A 19,402-nucleotide genomic window follows, 5' to 3' on the forward strand; every position below is an offset into this window, starting at 1 on the left:
ACAGGCCCTTGCCTTAGAAATACATTATACATTTACCAGTAAGCTATGAGTGGGACAGTGGATGAACTTTGACCCTTGAAGCCAATGCCAGGCCCCTGACCTTTTTCCACAAAAGCTATACCATAATTTAGCGTGGAATGCTAAGGCAAGAGGGGTTAACCCATGTCAGAGTTAACGTCATTAGTCAAACCTGCCCTGTAAAGATAATCTCCCGAATCAGCAGTCAAGGTCAACTCCCTCTGTAGCTTCAAAGAAAGCTACATTTCATACACTCCCACGATACAACCCCTGAACTTATCAACTCTCAACACTGGCTAATAATGAACTTGAAGGAAAAAGTGCAATATTCAATGAGATTCTTTCATATTACAAAATCTCCGAAGCGAAATCTGAAGGGTCATGCCATGTTTTAACCCCATCACACGTTTTCAAATGCTGAAAAGGAAATTTCGACTGGATGACGCGGAGCATTGGTAGGTTGTTTCTTACCTTGTTGTAGTAATGAAGCTGGACCGAGTGCCATTGGCCGTCGCTGACCCCCCCCTGGGATGTATGGAGACACTGTGGTCTTTGTCTCACCTGGAAGACGAGGGAAGAAGAGGAACAGGGAGAGGAAAGAGAGGGAAAAGTGAATTATAGATATAACGTAATTTAAATTGTTGAGAACATCTGCTGCTGAATGCTCACAGAAATGTCTATTTTGCTCAACCACAGGTAATTGATTAGATATCATGAAAGGCACACTCTACAAACTTCCTTAACACACACCATGATCATAAATCAACTGAGAAAGCTAGTATTTGTCTGTATCAATGGGTCTCAGTGAGAAGATTGTACAGCACAATGGCATCAGATTTACTGAGGGTTTACTCTGTTTGTCAAGGGCAGGAGGAGCAGGGGCAGGAATCCACTGCTCTGGAAATCAGTAAACAGTATGGCAACACTGAGTGATGTGAGTGTGTGTGAGAGGGGCTTAATAAGTGATGGATCAGTTTTCTAGCTGTGCACATCAAAGGGAAAAAGAAAAAGAAGGAAGTGATTGTATATCCTGCTTTGCCCTATACTGCATTTAAGTCAAAACGCATTGGAGGATAAATACTGCGAATAAATCAAGGGATTTCTTCCGCACTACTCTCATTAACCATGAATCATGTTTCTGAGTATTTTATTTGATGAGTCATGCTTTTGACATTAAGTCATATTTCAGATTATAAACGGGGACTTGGCTCGGCTCCCAAACAAGCTTCGCCCAACATAATCATAAGAACTGAATTCCTCGCACCATGGGAAAATAGGGAGACTCTGAAAACATAATTCATAAGCCCAGAGAAAATGTGTTTGATCTGCAATCCAACAGTTTCCAGTTTGGATAATTATTGTGAGTGTGTGATTCAGGGGTGGAAAGCAACTAACATTTAATTAAATAATGTTCTTAAGTACAATTTTAAGGTACTTTTCTGTTACTTTATACTTCTACTTCACTGGGATTCAGAATCAAATGTTGTACTGTTACATCTTTCTGACAACTTAAGTTGCTAGTTACTGTGAAGATTTTGAATAATAATACAAAATAAAATGAAAAGATTAATGATAATATATTAGTTTATGTTAAAATAAAATAAGATAAAGATTCCAAAACTAGAAGTATATAAAGCATGTTATCATCTGCAACATTTGAGTGTTGTATGAATCAATGCATCAATAATTGTAGTCCAATACATTCATATAAAGGATTCTGTTATTGGAAATTCTGCATAATAAGTCATTTTAATCCTGGTACTTGTACTTTTTCCACCTATGGTTTCATTGCACAAGAACTGTGCGTGTGCATGCATGTTTCTGTGTCAATACATGCTTTAATAACTTGCCTTGGTTGTTAAAAAAAGCATTTAATGGTCGGTCCAATTATTGTTGGCATTTGTCTGTGTGTGTGTTGTGTGTGTATTGGGTGTTTTTGGCTAGTTTAATGTCTGTACCATCATTAATCAGTCTGACAGCTCCCTCTCTATGAGGAAGCAGCTGCTTTCAAAAACACACCCATATCTCTTACCACACACAGAAACACCCACTGAAGTACATGTTAAAACTCTGGTACATTTGGATACATGATTGCACACAAAAATACACACCCCTGTTCAAAGAAAACGCACAAAGATCAAAGTTGTTTAGGCGTCTCTTTGTGAAAGCCACTTCAGATTAAGTGCACTTGCGTTTATCTACTTATAAGTAACATAGCTGATATTAACAACAAATACTTAAAGTGGTCACCACACACACACACATACATACACACACACACACACACACACCACACACACACACACACACACACACACACACACACACACACACACACACACACACACACACACCTCCAGAGAATGTGAGCTGAATCTGCTCGTCATATCTCCAGAGCGATGAAGTCGTGCTTCTCATTGAATCGGCCATTGTAGAGAAGCAGAGCGTTCCTCTCTCTGGAAGCAAACCTGCAAAGACAAATTGGATTTTATAGAAAATTACAAGAACAGATCAAACACAAAAATGGAGATCCAGTACCTTCTTAAAGGTTGTAAAAAAACAAAAACAAATTAGCTTTGATTTTTGATGTATAAATGATTAATTTATTCAGTTTTAAAGTCCAAAGTGAGACGTTTTTCAATTGTTTCCTCTAATCTAGCTCATGTTTCCTGTCACATTTCTAAGCACCTATCCAACTCAAACAGACCGGGACTTCACGGTTGAAGGCCTTGCGGATAGCTTTATGATGAAAGGGCCGAGAAGCTCTTGAGGAAAAGTCACTTGGAAAGGAAAGGCAGGAGGTGTGAAGGCTGGTGGGCCGCAGAGAGGGAGAAAGACCCGGTAAATACCTATGGTACAAAGCTCACATAGCTGTGTGTGTGTGTGTGTGTGTGTGTGTGTGTGTGTGTGTGTGTGTGTGTGTGTGTGTGTGTGTGTGTGTGTGTGTGTGTGTGTGTGTGTGTGTGTGTGTGTGTGTGTGTGTGGTGTGTGTGTGTAAGGTGAGGGCAGAGGTGTCAGCTGGCAGATGCCAGGGAGGCCGACAGGACAGGAAGTCAGGATGGCTGTAACCAAACACTGATAAGAGAAACTCATCACACAGCCTTTCCTGTTTTCACTCCACTGCAAACCTTTCTCACCGTCACCGTGTCGCCACTAAACTCATCCTACCTATTCCCGGTAAAGGGAATAATATTTACTGTGTGTTGCAATTTTGCTGAGCCAAGGTTATCTTTTTCCTCCAGCAGTTTCACAAGCACACCTCATAACATTGCACGTTAAGAAGGATTGCTTCTTCTTTCCTCTTGGGAATTGGACACAATGAAAAAGTGTGTATATGTCTGGACACGCCCCGGTTGACACACTTTAGCTCTTTAAACTCAACTGTTTTTCATTTGTGCAGCTCCACATACTCCCCAAATTAGAGTTTGCTACACACACTGCTACAAGTAGGACGGGCGGACATGTAGTACTGCTGCTGTGAAAAGGTGTGTAGTGCAGGAAAGAAAACAACATTATCCAAGTTTACCAGCCATGATTTTGTAAATCCAACACTTTTGAACATCTTTACAGTCTAGTAAATACATTATTTTATTATTTTATATGCTGCAATGGAGCACGGTTGTTAGCATGTATGTAGCCATCTGTATCAGCTAAAGAAGGCTATTGTTAACTCTTTAGCTAGTGCTAGCTTTAAATCTGTCAGTGAGTGTTAAAGCTTGAAGAAAGTGACTAAGATGGATAAGACTTAGCAAACAGTGAGTAACATATACCTAGAATGTATTCCATACTGTTATTGGTAAAGAGAAGAAACAAAAAAAAGTAGCAAAGGAAGCAAGGAAAGCACTCACGTGAAGGAGACGGTGAAGTGGAACCTCTGCCTCAGGCCTCTGAAGGTGATGAAGGACTGTCCGGGGAAGCTGCGGGTGGTCATCTCACAGTACGGATTCTCGAACTCTCCCTGTGGACACTGGCACATGAAACCTCCCGCCAGCCGGTTGACACACATGCCGCCGTTCTTACACACACCGGGTTCACAGCGGCCGGAGGATGCATTCAGCTCACAGTGCTCGCCTGTTAGAAGAGAGGGGGTTCAGTTCAATCTGTAGGATTTGACATTCATTTTTTATTTAGTTTACACCTTCACTGCTGCCTGGTTACTTTAAAGAGTTGATATATCTGCTGTCTGGAACCTTAAGACAACACTGTTTGTGCAGGGCAATGTGAATGATAAATGACTTGTCATATCATCAATCTATAATCACCATTTAATATTTTCTATGAAGCATAACGTCCACCCTTGACTGAAATACAGATGCATCATCTGTTTTGAATCCAGTTGTTTTAACAAGATTCCTTTGACTTTAAGTCAAGCACACTTATAAAACTTTTGTAGGTTACATCAGCCTAGGAAAAGCCCATCTCAACATGAGCATCAATGGAGAACAAAGCCCTGTTTATAGGCCTTTTCTGGGAAGCGCAGGTTTTAACTATAGTGTAATTTGGCCATATTTGGAGAGAAGAGAGAGGATGGGAGATAAAAGAGGCACAAGAAGGGAGTGGCAAGAGAAAACACATTGTTGAACACAGAGATAAGACATTCTTCCATTAAGTAAAGTCTGTAAAGCTGATATGATTAACCACAGACAATAGCTTACCAGCTAAATCTTCCGTAGCGTCATTATAGTTTTGGTTTTATAGAATTCCTTCAATTATTTCCCCTACTTTCATGCAACCACTTCGACATCTACTTAAACTAGCTAGGTCTACCTTTTACTAAAATGTACCATTTAATGACCTAGCTGTTCACAATCAAAATTGGCAACTTTGCATTTTGGAGAATACTGCAATGAAACGTCTTTGTGCGTAGCTGCAGTTAACAGGCGTAATTTATTAACTTGGTGCTGAGCTTGTCTATATGTTGGTTTAAATATTGAGAAAATCCTCAGGAGACCAACTGAAGTATCCATGCTAACAAGGATGATGATTTTTGATTTGCTCTGCCAACCATAATTTGGGAGTTACCATAAGTCAGTCCTTCACAAAATATTTTGAAGGCTGCATGTTGATATCAGAGTTTATAAGATTCTATGATTTAATTTAGTTAATTACAGCAGTGGGTCTTGCCATGGGAAATTCCTCCTAAATGACCATGTGGCTCTAGCTCAGTTTCCTGGCTTGGCTTATATACATTCCTCCACTAATACTGACTGGAATATTATTTGTGATGGGTGCCTCTGTCCCTTGCAGTGTTGTGTGTCAACTTTCTGTCCAGACAAGATCTCTCCACCCGGGACACACACAGACCCCCCAACACCACAGCACTGGAACCAGCTAATGGCCCTTCTCTCCTCAGTGTAATCCTTTTTTCCGAGGGCGAATTATGAGGATCTGTTTCCCTGTAATGTCGGAAACCCAAGGAGGAGAGATCAGGCCCGCTTGTCATCAGCCCCATAATGGCGTCTGATGGGCCCTGACTATCTGGAGTTGAACTGTGACCTTCAAAGAGGGGACACCGGGATGTAGGTAAGGAAAATATGGCGGGTGAGCGGAGAAGATGGACATGGGGAGCAGGAGGAGAAGGCGAGAGAGGGCCAGTGAGTGACACAGGCAGGTATAATCAGGTAATTACATCAGATAAGACCAAGGAGGAAGAGAAGGAGAGGAAGAGTGTTGGGAGAGGCAGAGGGAAGGGAGGCATGACGGCTGTCAGGGGCCCCTCCAGGGTCTATTAGAGAGCAGAGACAGTCATCCAGGTATCAGATGAACAAGGGGGAAGTATGGGAGGAAGATCACTGACATCGGGAAATATTTCGGAAAGTGATTTGAATGGGAATGATGAAAGCTTCCGAGGCTCATCTACCATGTAAATGCTGTGCAGAGTGACTGTAAGTGCCCGCTTCCAGGAAGACCTCTAAATCTGATAAAAGCCTGGTTTTAGATTTAATGTAGACTAAGATATTTTCATATAGATAAAACATGTGCTTGCATTCTTGCCGAAACACATTGTGTGTGTATACATGAATGGACTTCATTTCTTATAAATCATTTTGTGATAATTTTAAAACGACATTGCTAGCTAGAAGGCTTTTTCTTCCCTAGTTTGTGGAGTCTTGAATATGTCAACATGTTCCTATTAGTTATACATATTGTTTAAATGCAATTTGTCTACTTGATAATAATCTTTACTGATCCTAAAAACCCTTTTCTAAAGTCGGTTTTTTAAAAACAATGACAAAGGGACATTGATTTGAAACAACATCATTGTAAACATGCCTATTTTGTTTACAGTAAAACATACTGTTGTGCTAGTCTTTCATAATATTAGCACTACTCAAAGTTTTAAAACAACAATTGTATTTAAAAAGAATTAGGTTGGTGATATCTGAGATCTGGTTTTACTAGAATAGACAGCATTCCTCTACAGCAATTAATCTAATGTATGTGTGCAGGTGGTTTTACCTGCAGCATAACAAAGCATTTCTTCCCTTCTTGCACTGCGATCGATCTGTAGCTACAACAATAGGTGCTGAGAGCTTTTACAACCTCTCAGTGAAGTACCATTCATTAAAGCACTGTCAGAAAAAAATTGAGTCTTGCACTTACTCATAAAACACTTCTTCTTCTGGGGTAGATTTAATACATAAAGGCTATTATCAATGATGTTTAATTTGATTCTAATTATCAAAAATACTTATAACTGGAATAAATAAAGAGGTATTTAAGGTAGTGATTTGTTTTATGTGATCTCTCTCTGATGACATGACAGCTACAAAAGACTATGAAGACAAATAGGTTATTTGTGTCAAAAGGTCCTAAAAGTTACCTCCAACATGATAGTGAGATTTGACAAGTCTCTTTTTTTTCCTTGTTAAAGAAAAAATGACTTTCTTTTTTCTGTACATGTAGAAGACTCACCCGTGAAGTCTTCCTGGCACTCGCAGGTGTACCCCCCCTCTCTGCTGCGGCATCTCCCGTTGTTCTTGCAGGGCCCTGAGTAGCAGAGGTCGATCTCGGTCTCGCAGTAGTCCCCGGTGAAGCCCAGCGGACAGCGGCAGCGCAGCCCGTTGATGGGGTGGATCGGCCTGAACAGAACCGTGTCGGAGGCGATGAAGGGAGGGGAGCTGTCGAACTTGAGCACCGACACACACTTCATGTAGTTCTCACAGGGCTCCCGCAGGCAGATGTTGTCGTCAAACGGCAACACCTGGAGAGAAGAAGAAACCTCAAGCTTAACATGGTAGTTTATTTTAAGTTAATGTCTGCATGTTAGTGTCTGTATACATATATGAGTTACCTCCTGAGAGGATATGAGCCTGAGCAGGGTCCTGTTGAGGTAGATATGCTCCTGCAGCTCCTCAGAAGGGAAGAACGTCCCTTTACCCGCAGCGCCTCCGGGTTGAAGCGCGGAAAATGTTACGTTGAGGATGGAGCCCTGCACGTCAGTGTCGTTCTGGATGTTGAAAACGAAAACTGCCTCCCGTGTGGTGGAGAGCACGGCCGCTACGCCCTCGAGGAAGAGGCTGAGCAGGGGCGAGAGGAAGCGCTCCTGGGACATGTTCTCCAGACGCACCGTGATGCTGTTGGTCAACATGTCGTCAGTGATGATGGTGACACGCAGCGTGCAGAGGGCCACAACGTGATGGATACCGTCTGTCAAAAAGAGAGAGAGGAGATATTAGAATGTTTGACTTGACAATCAGGCAACTCCCAAGTGGCATTAAAGCTCTAGTTGACGGAAAAGGACACACAACGCAGTGACAGGTAGATATTTAACGACATGAGGCTCAGTGTGTCCTTAGACATGAGGCCAGGATTCAGCAAGGTGAGTGATTTCATACGAACAAAGCACAGGAAGGTCAAATTAAGATGAAATACAAAGACTAAAAAATCCAAATTAGTTTCCAAGGTTGCAAATCAATATGAAATAGTTGGGCAATTCTTTTCAAATCAAAGTTCATTTAAAAAATGCAAAAGGCCACTATTTGAAGTACAGCATCGACTCAATACTGGTTGGACCCAATCCTATCTCTTCTGCCCCCTCTACACTGCGGTTTAACAGCTTGACTTGTGTACTTTGTATCACTTTTACAGCTAGATTGAATTAAGTAGTTTCCAGTCGGAGCAGAATCGGTCTGATTCAAGCCCCGGCTGGGAGTAATTGGATCAGTCTAGGATTTCGGCCCCTAGGGAGGCTTGGGTCTGGTCTCATACCTACTTCTGGCACAACTGTAAGCTCTGGTGCCTATGGAGGGAAACAGGAGGCTATAGGCTACAGAGGGCACAGGCTGGGTGAAATACAGCTGACAACAGGTGGTGGGGCCAGATGAAATTCAGAGGGGGTTAATACTGTTGAAACATGGCAGGGAGATGGGTCAGATTGCAGAGCTTTACTGGAGAGTGTGTCATTTGTGTTGGGGTGAAAGAGCCACAGTGAGGTTGGACCACAGATGCGCTGTCACTCTCAGGCGTGGTCATGGATGAGGTTGTTTCTCAGGACCCTTACTCTCCTCATGCAAACACAGATGCACTGTCGATCAGAGCAGGGTGTGGACAGGCCGGCTCATCAGAGAAGTCTGGAGCTAACTGCTAACTAGACTGGAGGTCAACGACGACTGAACCAGGACCGATAACTCACCATGTGAAGCAACGTGAGGGTAATTTATTTCTGGTTGGACGTAAATCAAGGTGCATGGTGGGCAACAAGAGTCCCCAAAGGCGCACATACAAAATGCACACATGCATTAACAAGTCACTCAGCAGGACAGTGACATTACGCAGCAGCTGTGGTGTAGTGGGCTGCTGGAATGGAGGTGCTCATTCAACAAAGTGCTGAGTATCAGTGGGCTACTGTCTCTGCAGCGCTCCACACCTGTCTCTCCCTGTAAGTCGGGGAAAACTCTGTTATCCCACTTGCCGCCAGAGATCCTTCAACTGACATCGAATACACACACGCTGCATTGACTCAGTTAGAAATGTGTGCCCACAGTGACATGATGTGTGTAGAATCATACTTTAGGGAATATAATGCTAATTTGGCGGCACATTTCGATGGGTTATTGTACAAAGTATTCAGATGTATTCCTTGCTTGCACACAAACACACAACTCCAGCAATGCTCAGTGTTAAGCTTTTACACGTTGACTGACACAGGGCTTCGACACACAAGCCGAGCTATTTTGTGACTAAGTTAACTATATAGGATTAACGGTACAATACAGTCAGGGCTCTAAGATCTATTATCTTCTCAGAGTAGGGAAGGTAAAGGATGGTGGAGGTGGGGGGTGAGGAGAGTAATGACACCACTTAGCATGTGCAACCACAACTAGATCCAGAAATGACGGACCATAAGGTGGAAAGGATCATGGGATCATGGAAAGATGCTCAAAAAAAAGACAAGGGTGGTGCTGAGAAATTCTGATTCAGATTGCATTGGCTTGGCAATCATGCGGCACCAATTATAATAAGTGGTGTATTTTTAAATACTGCAAGAGGAAGGCAACACCTCTTAGCTTTCTTACTCAAAATGTCGTAATGATATGATGAATATTTGCGACACTTTAAAAGATAGTTGTTTGTTTCTTTTTATCCTTTTGGGGTATCCCAACCCACACTATTTATAGCGCCCACCAGCTGCTAGCATGGGATCACACACACATACAGAGGATGGGCTGAACCGTGGAAAGGGAGTGTCACGGACATAAGCCACGGAAAAAAACATTCTATGTGTGTAAGCATGCACACACACGCATATAGGCCCCCCCCCAGCACAAATAGACACACAGGTTTAACAGCACTTACTAGTGAGTGTTTATTAGATGACCCTTTGGGTAAAAACTAGCATCAAAGCTGCTGCGTGATCTCAGCTCTTTTGAAGTATCGTGGGTAAATGTTTATCGTTATACACTACCCCTTATCTCTTTTAGCTGGCATGATTACGAGATAGAGGAATAGTGCTTGTAAACAAATGGTTTAAAGCACACAGGTTATTGCACTTAACAGCCTTATAAATATGAATCTAATGATAAATATTATCAGTTCAGTCGGTAGATTGTATTTAATGAGGTGTAGGTGGATTAATTATTAACAGAAATAAAAAAGAGTTATATGGGCAGGCCACACATTTTGAGTCCCACAGTGTAGGTGGTGAGGCTCGAGAGGTGATAAGAGCTGTTAATGACCTGTGAAGCAATGACACACTTGTGTTTGGGTATGACCACACAATGATCGTACACTCGTGCACACACATTAAAGCTAATAAATCGGTCTGTCACCTGTCAGCAGGCTCCCCTGGCCACAGGGGGGTTATGTCTAACACACACACACACAGACACATAGACACACAAAGGTCTTCTTCTGTGGTTTGTGACTGTCGTAACCAACCTGAATTGTTGACACGCATGCTGTCCAGCTGTCGCTAAGGGTCAACCACACACGGCTCCAGACGACACAAACACCTATATATTTATACTATTATACATATTATCTATATTATATTGAATACTATAAAAGAAGCTTGTATAAGATTATTTACTTTAAGAATATTCAAATATCACAAAGGTTCCAATTTGAGACATGGCATTACTATTTAGTTTAGTTTATACGGTGACAACTGTGGTGGCCACCCCTGCCAAACTCCAATGTGTAAAATCAACAACAGTGTTTTGTCAGTTAGCGAGAACACTAGTCAGTAAAACAACAGAACAAACAAACATTTGTAGCTGCGACAGGTTTCAGGGAGGTGACAAGCCCACCAGAGAGACGCACTTCACCCCCTACACACGATTCCTGCCCTCCTAACACTGCATTGAAAGGAGAAATCAAGACAACGCATTACTCTCTGATATGCTGTTGCTTTCAGAAAATGTATCTAGATTTGCTATCTTGTATTGTTTTGTTTGTGTCTGGATCCACAGAAGAAACACCAGAAACAGTTTTCAACCTGAAGCTATTCCTTTCTTCAGTAGCCGTTACTCAGCTGACGAGGTTATTTCCCCCCTGCTGACATTTATCATGACTAAAGAGAATGGTAATTGAGAGCGTAAAATGTTACAAGCTCAAGGGAGGCCCGCCATTATAAAGGCAGGAAGACTATACGACAAGGCATTGTAAAAAAGATTCTCTGCCATTTTTGGCAGAGAGTAACACTTTTTACTGCACAGTTAAGGTTTTACAGCAGAGCAGCCAATGAAAACGTGTGTTAGGTACTTTTCAAACACCAACGAGCAGCGGACGCCTTTCTCCCCCTCACTCTCTTTTGAAGAAAAGGTTTCACATATTTGAATCAATACAAAGCCTGAACTTGAGTGGCTTTCAGCCAATCACTGAGCAGAAACTCAACTGTCAGCTCCACCTTATTGGACACACCTGAACACCCCCAGCCTATCAGGAAGGACAAACAAACAACAAGCCTGACAGACACTCTTTGAACAGTTCAATATGACAGACAATTTTTTCTTCTGTGTTTCAAATAAAATACCCCAGAGATAGGAAATGACAAAACAATGGCTTTGCTCAGAGTTGAGTTCAACAAAAACGTTCTTCCTTGTCTGTCTTCCTCTCATTTCCCTAATCTCTCTTTGTGTGCCCATGCTCCATTAAAACATTTGACTTTTTCCTCAAAGGAAGCATTGCCATCAATGGTAATTCCAAATGTCCTGTTCAGAGGCCAACAAGATGTCAAGTTTCATCTCCCTTTCGCTCCTTTTCTCTCTCATGGCAACCAGCGCCAACATAGGATCGCATATCAGCAGCCAGCAGACACGCAGACAGACATCCTGTACGCTGGTAGCTGAGGGGAATCACCCTGCAGAAATCACACTGTAAACGTAATCAAAGCACCATCAATCAAAATACGTCCAGCCAGATTAACAAGTAAGAAGAGATACACAGAAAATAAAGTGATTAGTGAAAGCAGACAATGAGTATTGGTAACTAAGGTCAAACTTTTTATTTTGCAGATATTAGCAATAATATTGATCTGGCTTAGCCCCCACTCTCTCTTAAATATATATCATTAAACCATACATGGAATTATATATGTTATTACCTCATGTGCTGTCAAACTTTCTTACAGGTTATTCTGTTAATTAACCCAGCAATGTCTTCTAAAATGTGTAACTTAAGACACCATGCTTAGCACTGAAAAAGGCTAGTTTGGCTCTGTATAAAAAACAATACTAAATCTGCAGGCCTTTTATAACTCTATTCTTAACCTACTATATGTTGTTGGTACAAAAACTGAAATGTAATAGTTGATTTATTAGCAGCTTATGAACTTTTGGACGGAGCCAGGCTAGCTCTTTCCACCTACTCTCTTTGCTAAGATAACTGGCTCTAGCTTCATATCTATCAGACAGATATAAGAGTGGAACAAATCTTCTGATCCAACTCTTGGCAAGAATTCTTAAATGTCAAACCTTGATTTTAAACAATTGCCGTTTCAACTCAAAGCTCTATAGGAAGAGGCTACTAGAGCCAAAGTTTGATCCTGCCCAGGAGGATTGAAAAAGCTGAGTTATAATAGCATTCTGTATAACCCAGTTTCACATATTCCAATGATAAAGTATATGTTTAAATGATTAAGCTCCTTTAGCTCGTTAACCATGAAGCAGCTGTGATTTCAAATGCAAATAAAGGTTAACCAAGGGTAGATGATTGACCACAGGAATGCAAGAGGCAGCAGGTTCACAGATACAGACGAGAGAAAGAGAGATATTTATGGTTTCTCAGACATCTATAATCTATAGGTCCATGACTCCTGCTTTATTTCATTTCAGGACTTATAACAACAACATTTTTCAAACCAAAGAGATAGAATTCTTGCAATCTAACATGGCAATTCTCTAGAGGCCAACGCTCAAGTTAAAATAATAGCCAAGAACACCGCTTTATGTAAGAAGTTGTGATTCTACTCTACAGCCTCTGTCAGCTTACACTCAACACGATTGAGTTTCTATCTGCTGGCACTGCTGAGTGTGTGAGTACACTTGCTCATATCTAGAAGCCCTTAGCGAAAGACCCTCTCATCCCCTTTACAAGCAGTTGGCAGTATTTTTTCACAGGAATGCCCGTCTGTCTGCCTGAATGAAGTGTTGAGCAAAGAGAGGGCCCGATTTAAACACTCACACATACACATGGCGATAAACTTGACGGACATGGAAGACATCGGTGGCGAGAGGAAGGGTAAGGATAATATACTGTGTGTTATTTAATATGCAGCGTGAGTAAGATAGGGGCAATGGAAACAGCAATAAAGAACAGGAGGGAGATGAATTGGGTAGAGTTTGTGTGTGTATAGACTTCATTACTGCTGTATCTTATAATGCAGGGGGCTGATTAATTATTGTGTCAGAGTTACAAACTGTGTGTGCATGTTTGATCATATATCTTCAGGACTACACACAAACTCACAGCTGTTGCACTCTAATTTCCCCAAAACACCTGCAGCACTTCAGGAGGCTAAACATTTCCCCTCTGTTCCTTCTCTCTTTCCCCTTTCCTAATCTTCATCCTTCACTCAATGACCACCTTAGTGGGATTAGCTCCCGCTCTCTCATTCTCTCTTCAAGCCTTCATAGGGGGAGAAAATGGCAGCAGGCACACAAAAGAGTCCTTTCACCCCAGGAGGGAGTAGTGGAAGAGGGTAGGGAGTGTGGGTGAGGTCTGGGTGTTGGGTGGGTGGGTGGGTGTTTGCCCCGGGGTTGTCAGAAGGATAACATCCCAGAGAACAGGTGGGATTACACGCACACACTGACTGAACCAGGATCAGTGCTTGGGACTATCTAACAGCCCTGACAACAGGTGGGAAGGAACCAGAGTCAGAGTCCTTTGGGTCACACAACTTCCAAACCAGGGAGGTAGTAAATACATTTTGAATTCAAATAAAGAGACCAAAATAGAACCAATCTTTCTCGTTATGATGAGAAAATGTCTCATTGTAAGACCATTGCGTGTCCTTCCAATTACTCTACATTTGTTTTTTGGAAAAGCTAAGCAGTTCTTTGTGATGCATGTTTTTTTTGTTATATCAAAATGCTCCACAAGCTCTTCCTTAAAAACAATGTCAATTTAAGTTTACCATAAAATATTTTCTCTGCTTTCTCTCAGACATCAAATAGAATGTATAGTACTATACTTAATTAGATGAACAGTTGTGTAGCCTTAGTTTGAAGTTGTTGCCACATCAAATGTCTATAAATCCAAGGATGTATACTAGTTTTCGAAGACATAATATATTGTCTTCTTATCGCAAGCCCATTGCAAGAGCAGAATGCACCTTGCACTTCTTCCTAAAGGCCTTGGTTAAAAAGAAAAGAAATAGCCCCTCTCATTAAATCTGACAAATATTTTCCCAAAATTCAGTGTCCCAACGTCAAGCAAAGCTGCTGTAATGTGCGTGAGTCGGACACACAAAGACATGGAATCCAAAAAGATGCTTTAAGTCACAGTTAAATAAATAACTAAAGGCACAAGCCATCAAACTGCTAGTATTAACAGTTGCATTGCTAACAGTAATTTGTTCCATCTGACAATACATGGTGGAAACACATCTAGTGTAGGCAAATGGTTAGAAACCCTCCCTACTTTGATAATGTGAGACCTTTGGCTTGGCACACGAGGGAGTTCAGAAGCCTGTTTCAACTTCTCCTCCACCTTCACCTTTAAGCAGAATGGACTTTCACAAGCCCTCCACAAGTGCCCTTAGTGGCTGTACTCAAGCAGAGCACTCAGGGGCATCGAGTGCCAGGCAAAGAACCGACCCGGCTAGAATATCTATGTCCCATTTAGGATCCTTGGGAGAGAGTCGTGAAAAGAATAGCAGCACTGTTCCCGTCCAGACAATACTAAACGAGCCCGGATGAGGATGCCAGACAATGCAAAATGAGCCCAAATGAACGCTTGGTTTGTTTCCGCGCCTGAGGGTTGACTGGTATTAGTGCACTTGTTCGCTCAAAGCATGTTCGACTTTTGCCAAAGAAGGTAATTAATCACAGAGATACTAGAGAGGCCTTGATCAGCGGAGTGGAGATATGGACATGAGATTGAAAGCAGAGATGGAGGGAGAAAAGGCATCAGGACTGGTGTTGTGACAAAGCAGATAGTAGCAAACACATTCTGTTGTCAACAAGTTTGAGAAAATGTCCATCAGTATTGAGTAAGGTGGGCAAAGAACATTGTGGGAAACTAGATTAAGCCATCCAATCTGCGTAAATCAATGAGGAATACATTCTTTGTCCATTAAATCTGGCGGGTGTCATGCGATACTTGCATGGTTCACACAAACTCAATTATAACATTTCTGAGCATAACACCAGTTGTGCTGCCAAACACCATGACTGGAGAACAACCAGGCCTAATGGAGCACTACCAAGCCCCATTAGCTTTAAATGTCCAGGCACTATCAAATCACTGTTGTTGCAGCCCTACTTTTATAATCGATTTTAAAACACTGGTAAATCCACTTAGCTGTCAGCCGTCCCCTTCCCTCACCATGCCTCTCTCCTGAACCGATTAATCAAGTTAAAGCCTAACACTTCTTCTAATTAAAGGTTCAAAAGGTTACAGCTTCCAGGTGTCGTCACACTCTGTTTTCGCCGGATGATGTGGTGGCTAAAAAAGTGAAGAAAGAGGAAAATCTCGCCTTCAGGCAAAGAAGTGGGCGAAATTCTGCCCAACACACTCTAAAGGTTAATTACCTCCACATGAAAATGGAACACTTTTTTCTGTATTGATTTGACAGCTGAGGGACAGTTTAATTGAAGATTTCTAGAGCAAAATGTAAATAATCTTATATTGAAAAGAAAGGGTGCAAGTCTAAACATGACCTGTCATCACCTCCAGTAGGAAGCTAGCCGTCGACATAGTTTAAAAACGAGAATGAGCATCATAATGCCCTGTCAGAGCTGGGAGATGAAAATAAGCACACTATGATATGACTGTCAATTTGTTGTAAGGTTTGTTAACTTGTGAGCTGTCAATCAAACTGAGACCACCTGAAAAAAGGGTCTCAGTCAACTTCCAACTGGGTGCAGTTAGCTTGTGGTGTGAAAGCAAAGCAGACCAACCACAGGAGAGGATACATGTATAAAATGAATAAATATTATGCTTAAATACTCATAAATGATTGTCCCGATTGAAGCTCAACAGTCAACCCAACAAACATTAAGTTAAGACACCTCTTTTCCCTCCTGATTCTCCTGGTTTGCATTGACATATGATTTCATGTGAGATACAGCAGGATCATCGATTTACTCGAGTGTTTTAGATGCACACAAACACCTACACATGCATTTTGCAGGAATGCTGTGTCTACTGATGTGTCACCATGTTGAGTCCTTTCAGCGTGTGTGGTCGGCTCATTAGCATTAGCACCATTAGATCTTCCCAAAGTCCTTATTCATGAGATCACAAAAAGGCGAAGAGTCAAACAGGCCATTCTCTGGCTTGGAGAGAATCACTCATCTAAAACCAGGAATGCAAACACACACATGCACACACAATATCTAAAGGCAGTGAAGCCTAGTTAACAGTTGATCAAGCTAAATAATAGACAAGCATTTTTCATGACAAACAAATGTGTGTACATATATATAAGTGTAGAAAGTCACAAACACACCACTTTTATTTACATGCTCACACTGCTCCTCCCCTCACTCTCTCTAGCATTGATCCCGTTTGATAAGCAGGGAACAAATAGTTGGTTAGGTGGGGGTGCACGCTGATCAAAAGCCTCCTCACAAGTCGACCTGCACCACTCTCTTATGAGCTACCCAGCCATGAATGGCCTAATAGGACCAAAGTATCCATTACACCGACACTAGAACCTGTCTTTCCCTCCGACTCTGTGTTAGCTGCTCTCTTCCCTCGCTCATCATGGCATTCGTCTTTGTATTTATTTTATTTACTTCTAGAAAACGTTTTCGGTGTGGTAAAATTGTACGATTTTAACTGCTAGTTCAGTTCAGAAAAGCAACAACTCAACTGCAATAATATACAAATATACAAATCAATAAAATGAATAGAATATAAGGTAATTTTATAAACATAAACTTTTTGTAAGTTCCTGACGGTGCTTTTTTCCCCGTCTCTTTCCAACTCGCCATGTCCCTCCTGTCTTGCTCTCTGAGGAGGTGTCGGGTTTCAGTTATTGTTGGTGCTGGTTACTGATAAATAGGGTGCCTAGTTACCAGCCAACGCACGATTGGCTCTTTTCAACAAAGCAGGGTGAAAACAAAAAGAGAAGAGGAGGGGCGGTGTAGGGAGGTCGCCATGGGAAACCATGAGACATGTGTCCGTTTAAATAGAGACTCGGCAAATCTCCAAGACGTTTGTGTGTGTGTGTTCAAGTGTGTGGGTGTATGCGTGGATGGAGCTGTTTTCAGGGGACAACGCTCAAGAGATGCCCCACTGACACTCCTGAATACCCCACCAACACATGCTGAATGCCTGCTAATACACCCATCTTGCTTCCAAGCCTGGCATAATATACAAGAAATCTTCCATGTTTTTTTACAACCAATCGGCAAAAGTCCAAGACTTAATTTATAATAATTCAAACAAATTAAAGCAGCAAGTCCCCAATAAATCGAATAATCTTGTTACATTCAATACAAACAAGCCATGGTGGTTCAATTACCTAAGCTAAAGGTGCCCAATACATTCATAAAATACAACAAAAATACTGTAATCAAGCCATACATTTAAAAAAAATCCTAATATGCTATGACTTAATTCATAAAATTGCAGACAATAAAAAAGTAATCCCCAATAAATCCAATAATCTAGTTACATACAATGCAAACAAACCTTGGCTGTTTAATTCCCTGAGCTAAAATTGTCCAAAAATACAGATTTTTCTTACAATATGCTATGATATGATACTCAAAATGGCAGACGATAAAAAAAATCTTAAGTCCCTAAAATAATATCATTGATATATTCATAGTTGTCTAGGTTCTTACACATGAGGCAATTGTGTAAAGATCTTAGATGGATGGCAGTTATACCTCCAGCTAAGATAAGTTAAGTCTTAATAAATGCTGAAGTTACTATTCTGAGGGAAACTACACATATCCTCCCCTTTTTGTTTAACTGCCCCCCCAGCGAGTGGCCTGTCTGCTAGTTACAAGGTTAGCACTAGATGAAAAGAATACCTGCCATTTCTCACTTTGTCTGCTGTCAACCCACGAGGCAGCAAAAAGTGAGTCAAACAGAAAAGAATAGAGTGACTTCACAAAAGCAGGCTGCTATAATTATTACTTTTCATTCCTAATTAGCCACGCTAAAGCTCCCCAAACTACCTCACCCTCTGTTCTCCTGACGAGTATTCGAGGCCTGGAGGCCCCCCTCTTAAGACCTGCTGTCAACTTCAGGAAGTCTAGAGAAACACTATAAATTGTTAATGTATCAGCCGGAACTTTGAGGCTGTCAGAGGACGAGTGAGAGCTAACAATTATCAGAGCAGCAGCATTCACACTTCGTGGCTTGTACACTGTCTTGAAAGATTGAACTGTATGGTGGTCCTTTAATTTACAACACTTAATAAAATCTGGCTTTTAATAAACATGTTGTTGGTGGCGCCATTCCTCTCACTAGATTTAGATGGTGGACAAAAACTAAGTATTTTTACTCAAGTACTGTCACTAAGTACAACTTTGAGTGACTTGAACTTTTCTTGAGTATTTCCATTTTATACTACCTTATACTTCAACCAACAACAATTTGGTGCCAAATATTGTACTTATATAAATTAAGTCATTATGATGTACTATTATGGAGTAGATTACCTGGCAGTGTAATAAATCTTACAAATTAGCTCCTCCTGTACTAGCTGCTAAAATGATGTACACATTATTGCACCACTATAATCCAGTGATATAATATATGCCGCTCTGCATAGTAGTACTATTATTTTTGGTACTACAAATAGTTGTATAATGTACTTTTTCAACTAGAAACAAACTATTGTCATGCTCATGAACATAAATAAAAGCATCATTAGTGTCACGCTTTATGGGAAGCTGAGATTGCACTCTAAATGCTTGGCTAATTGCCCTGCCTGACATAGTATGAACACATGCAGTATATCAGCTGTTCAGACGCTGTGGGCCAGCCGTTCTCCCCAGCCAAACATTTGCTCAATCAATGAGGCACTCATTCATTGAATCAGCCAGTCAGATTCACTGATTCATTCATGCGTTCAGTCCACCATCGGTTAGTCAGCAACCAACCCAGGCAGCAGATTGGATCTGTGATACAGACGCAGATGGTAGGGCTGAGGCTCGCCTCACAGCCCACCTGGAGCTGCTGGCTGCCAGCTGACCTCTTGATGTTTCTATCCTCTCTTGGCCCGGTGCCGTCACGGATTCAGCGAGGGCAACTGAAA

At 41.5% G+C, this 19,402-nt stretch overlaps 1 protein-coding gene across 1 annotated transcript in view; it reads right to left on the bottom strand.

Moving 5' to 3' along the window:
• celsr1a (cadherin EGF LAG seven-pass G-type receptor 1a) overlaps positions 1 to 19,402 on the bottom strand; it is a 79,780-nt gene that overhangs the window by 39,343 nt on the left and 21,035 nt on the right. The window contains 7 exon segments of the mRNA XM_034234372.1: positions 490 to 543; positions 545 to 579; positions 2,373 to 2,404; positions 2,406 to 2,486; positions 3,867 to 4,089; positions 6,934 to 7,222; positions 7,313 to 7,668. Of these exon segments, the coding sequence (XP_034090263.1) occupies positions 490 to 543; positions 545 to 579; positions 2,373 to 2,404; positions 2,406 to 2,486; positions 3,867 to 4,089; positions 6,934 to 7,222; positions 7,313 to 7,668 (1,070 nt within the window).

This window comes from Gymnodraco acuticeps, unplaced genomic scaffold, assembly GCF_902827175.1.
Source record: "Gymnodraco acuticeps unplaced genomic scaffold, fGymAcu1.1, whole genome shotgun sequence".
Classification (NCBI taxonomy): Eukaryota; Metazoa; Chordata; class Actinopteri; order Perciformes; family Bathydraconidae; genus Gymnodraco; species Gymnodraco acuticeps.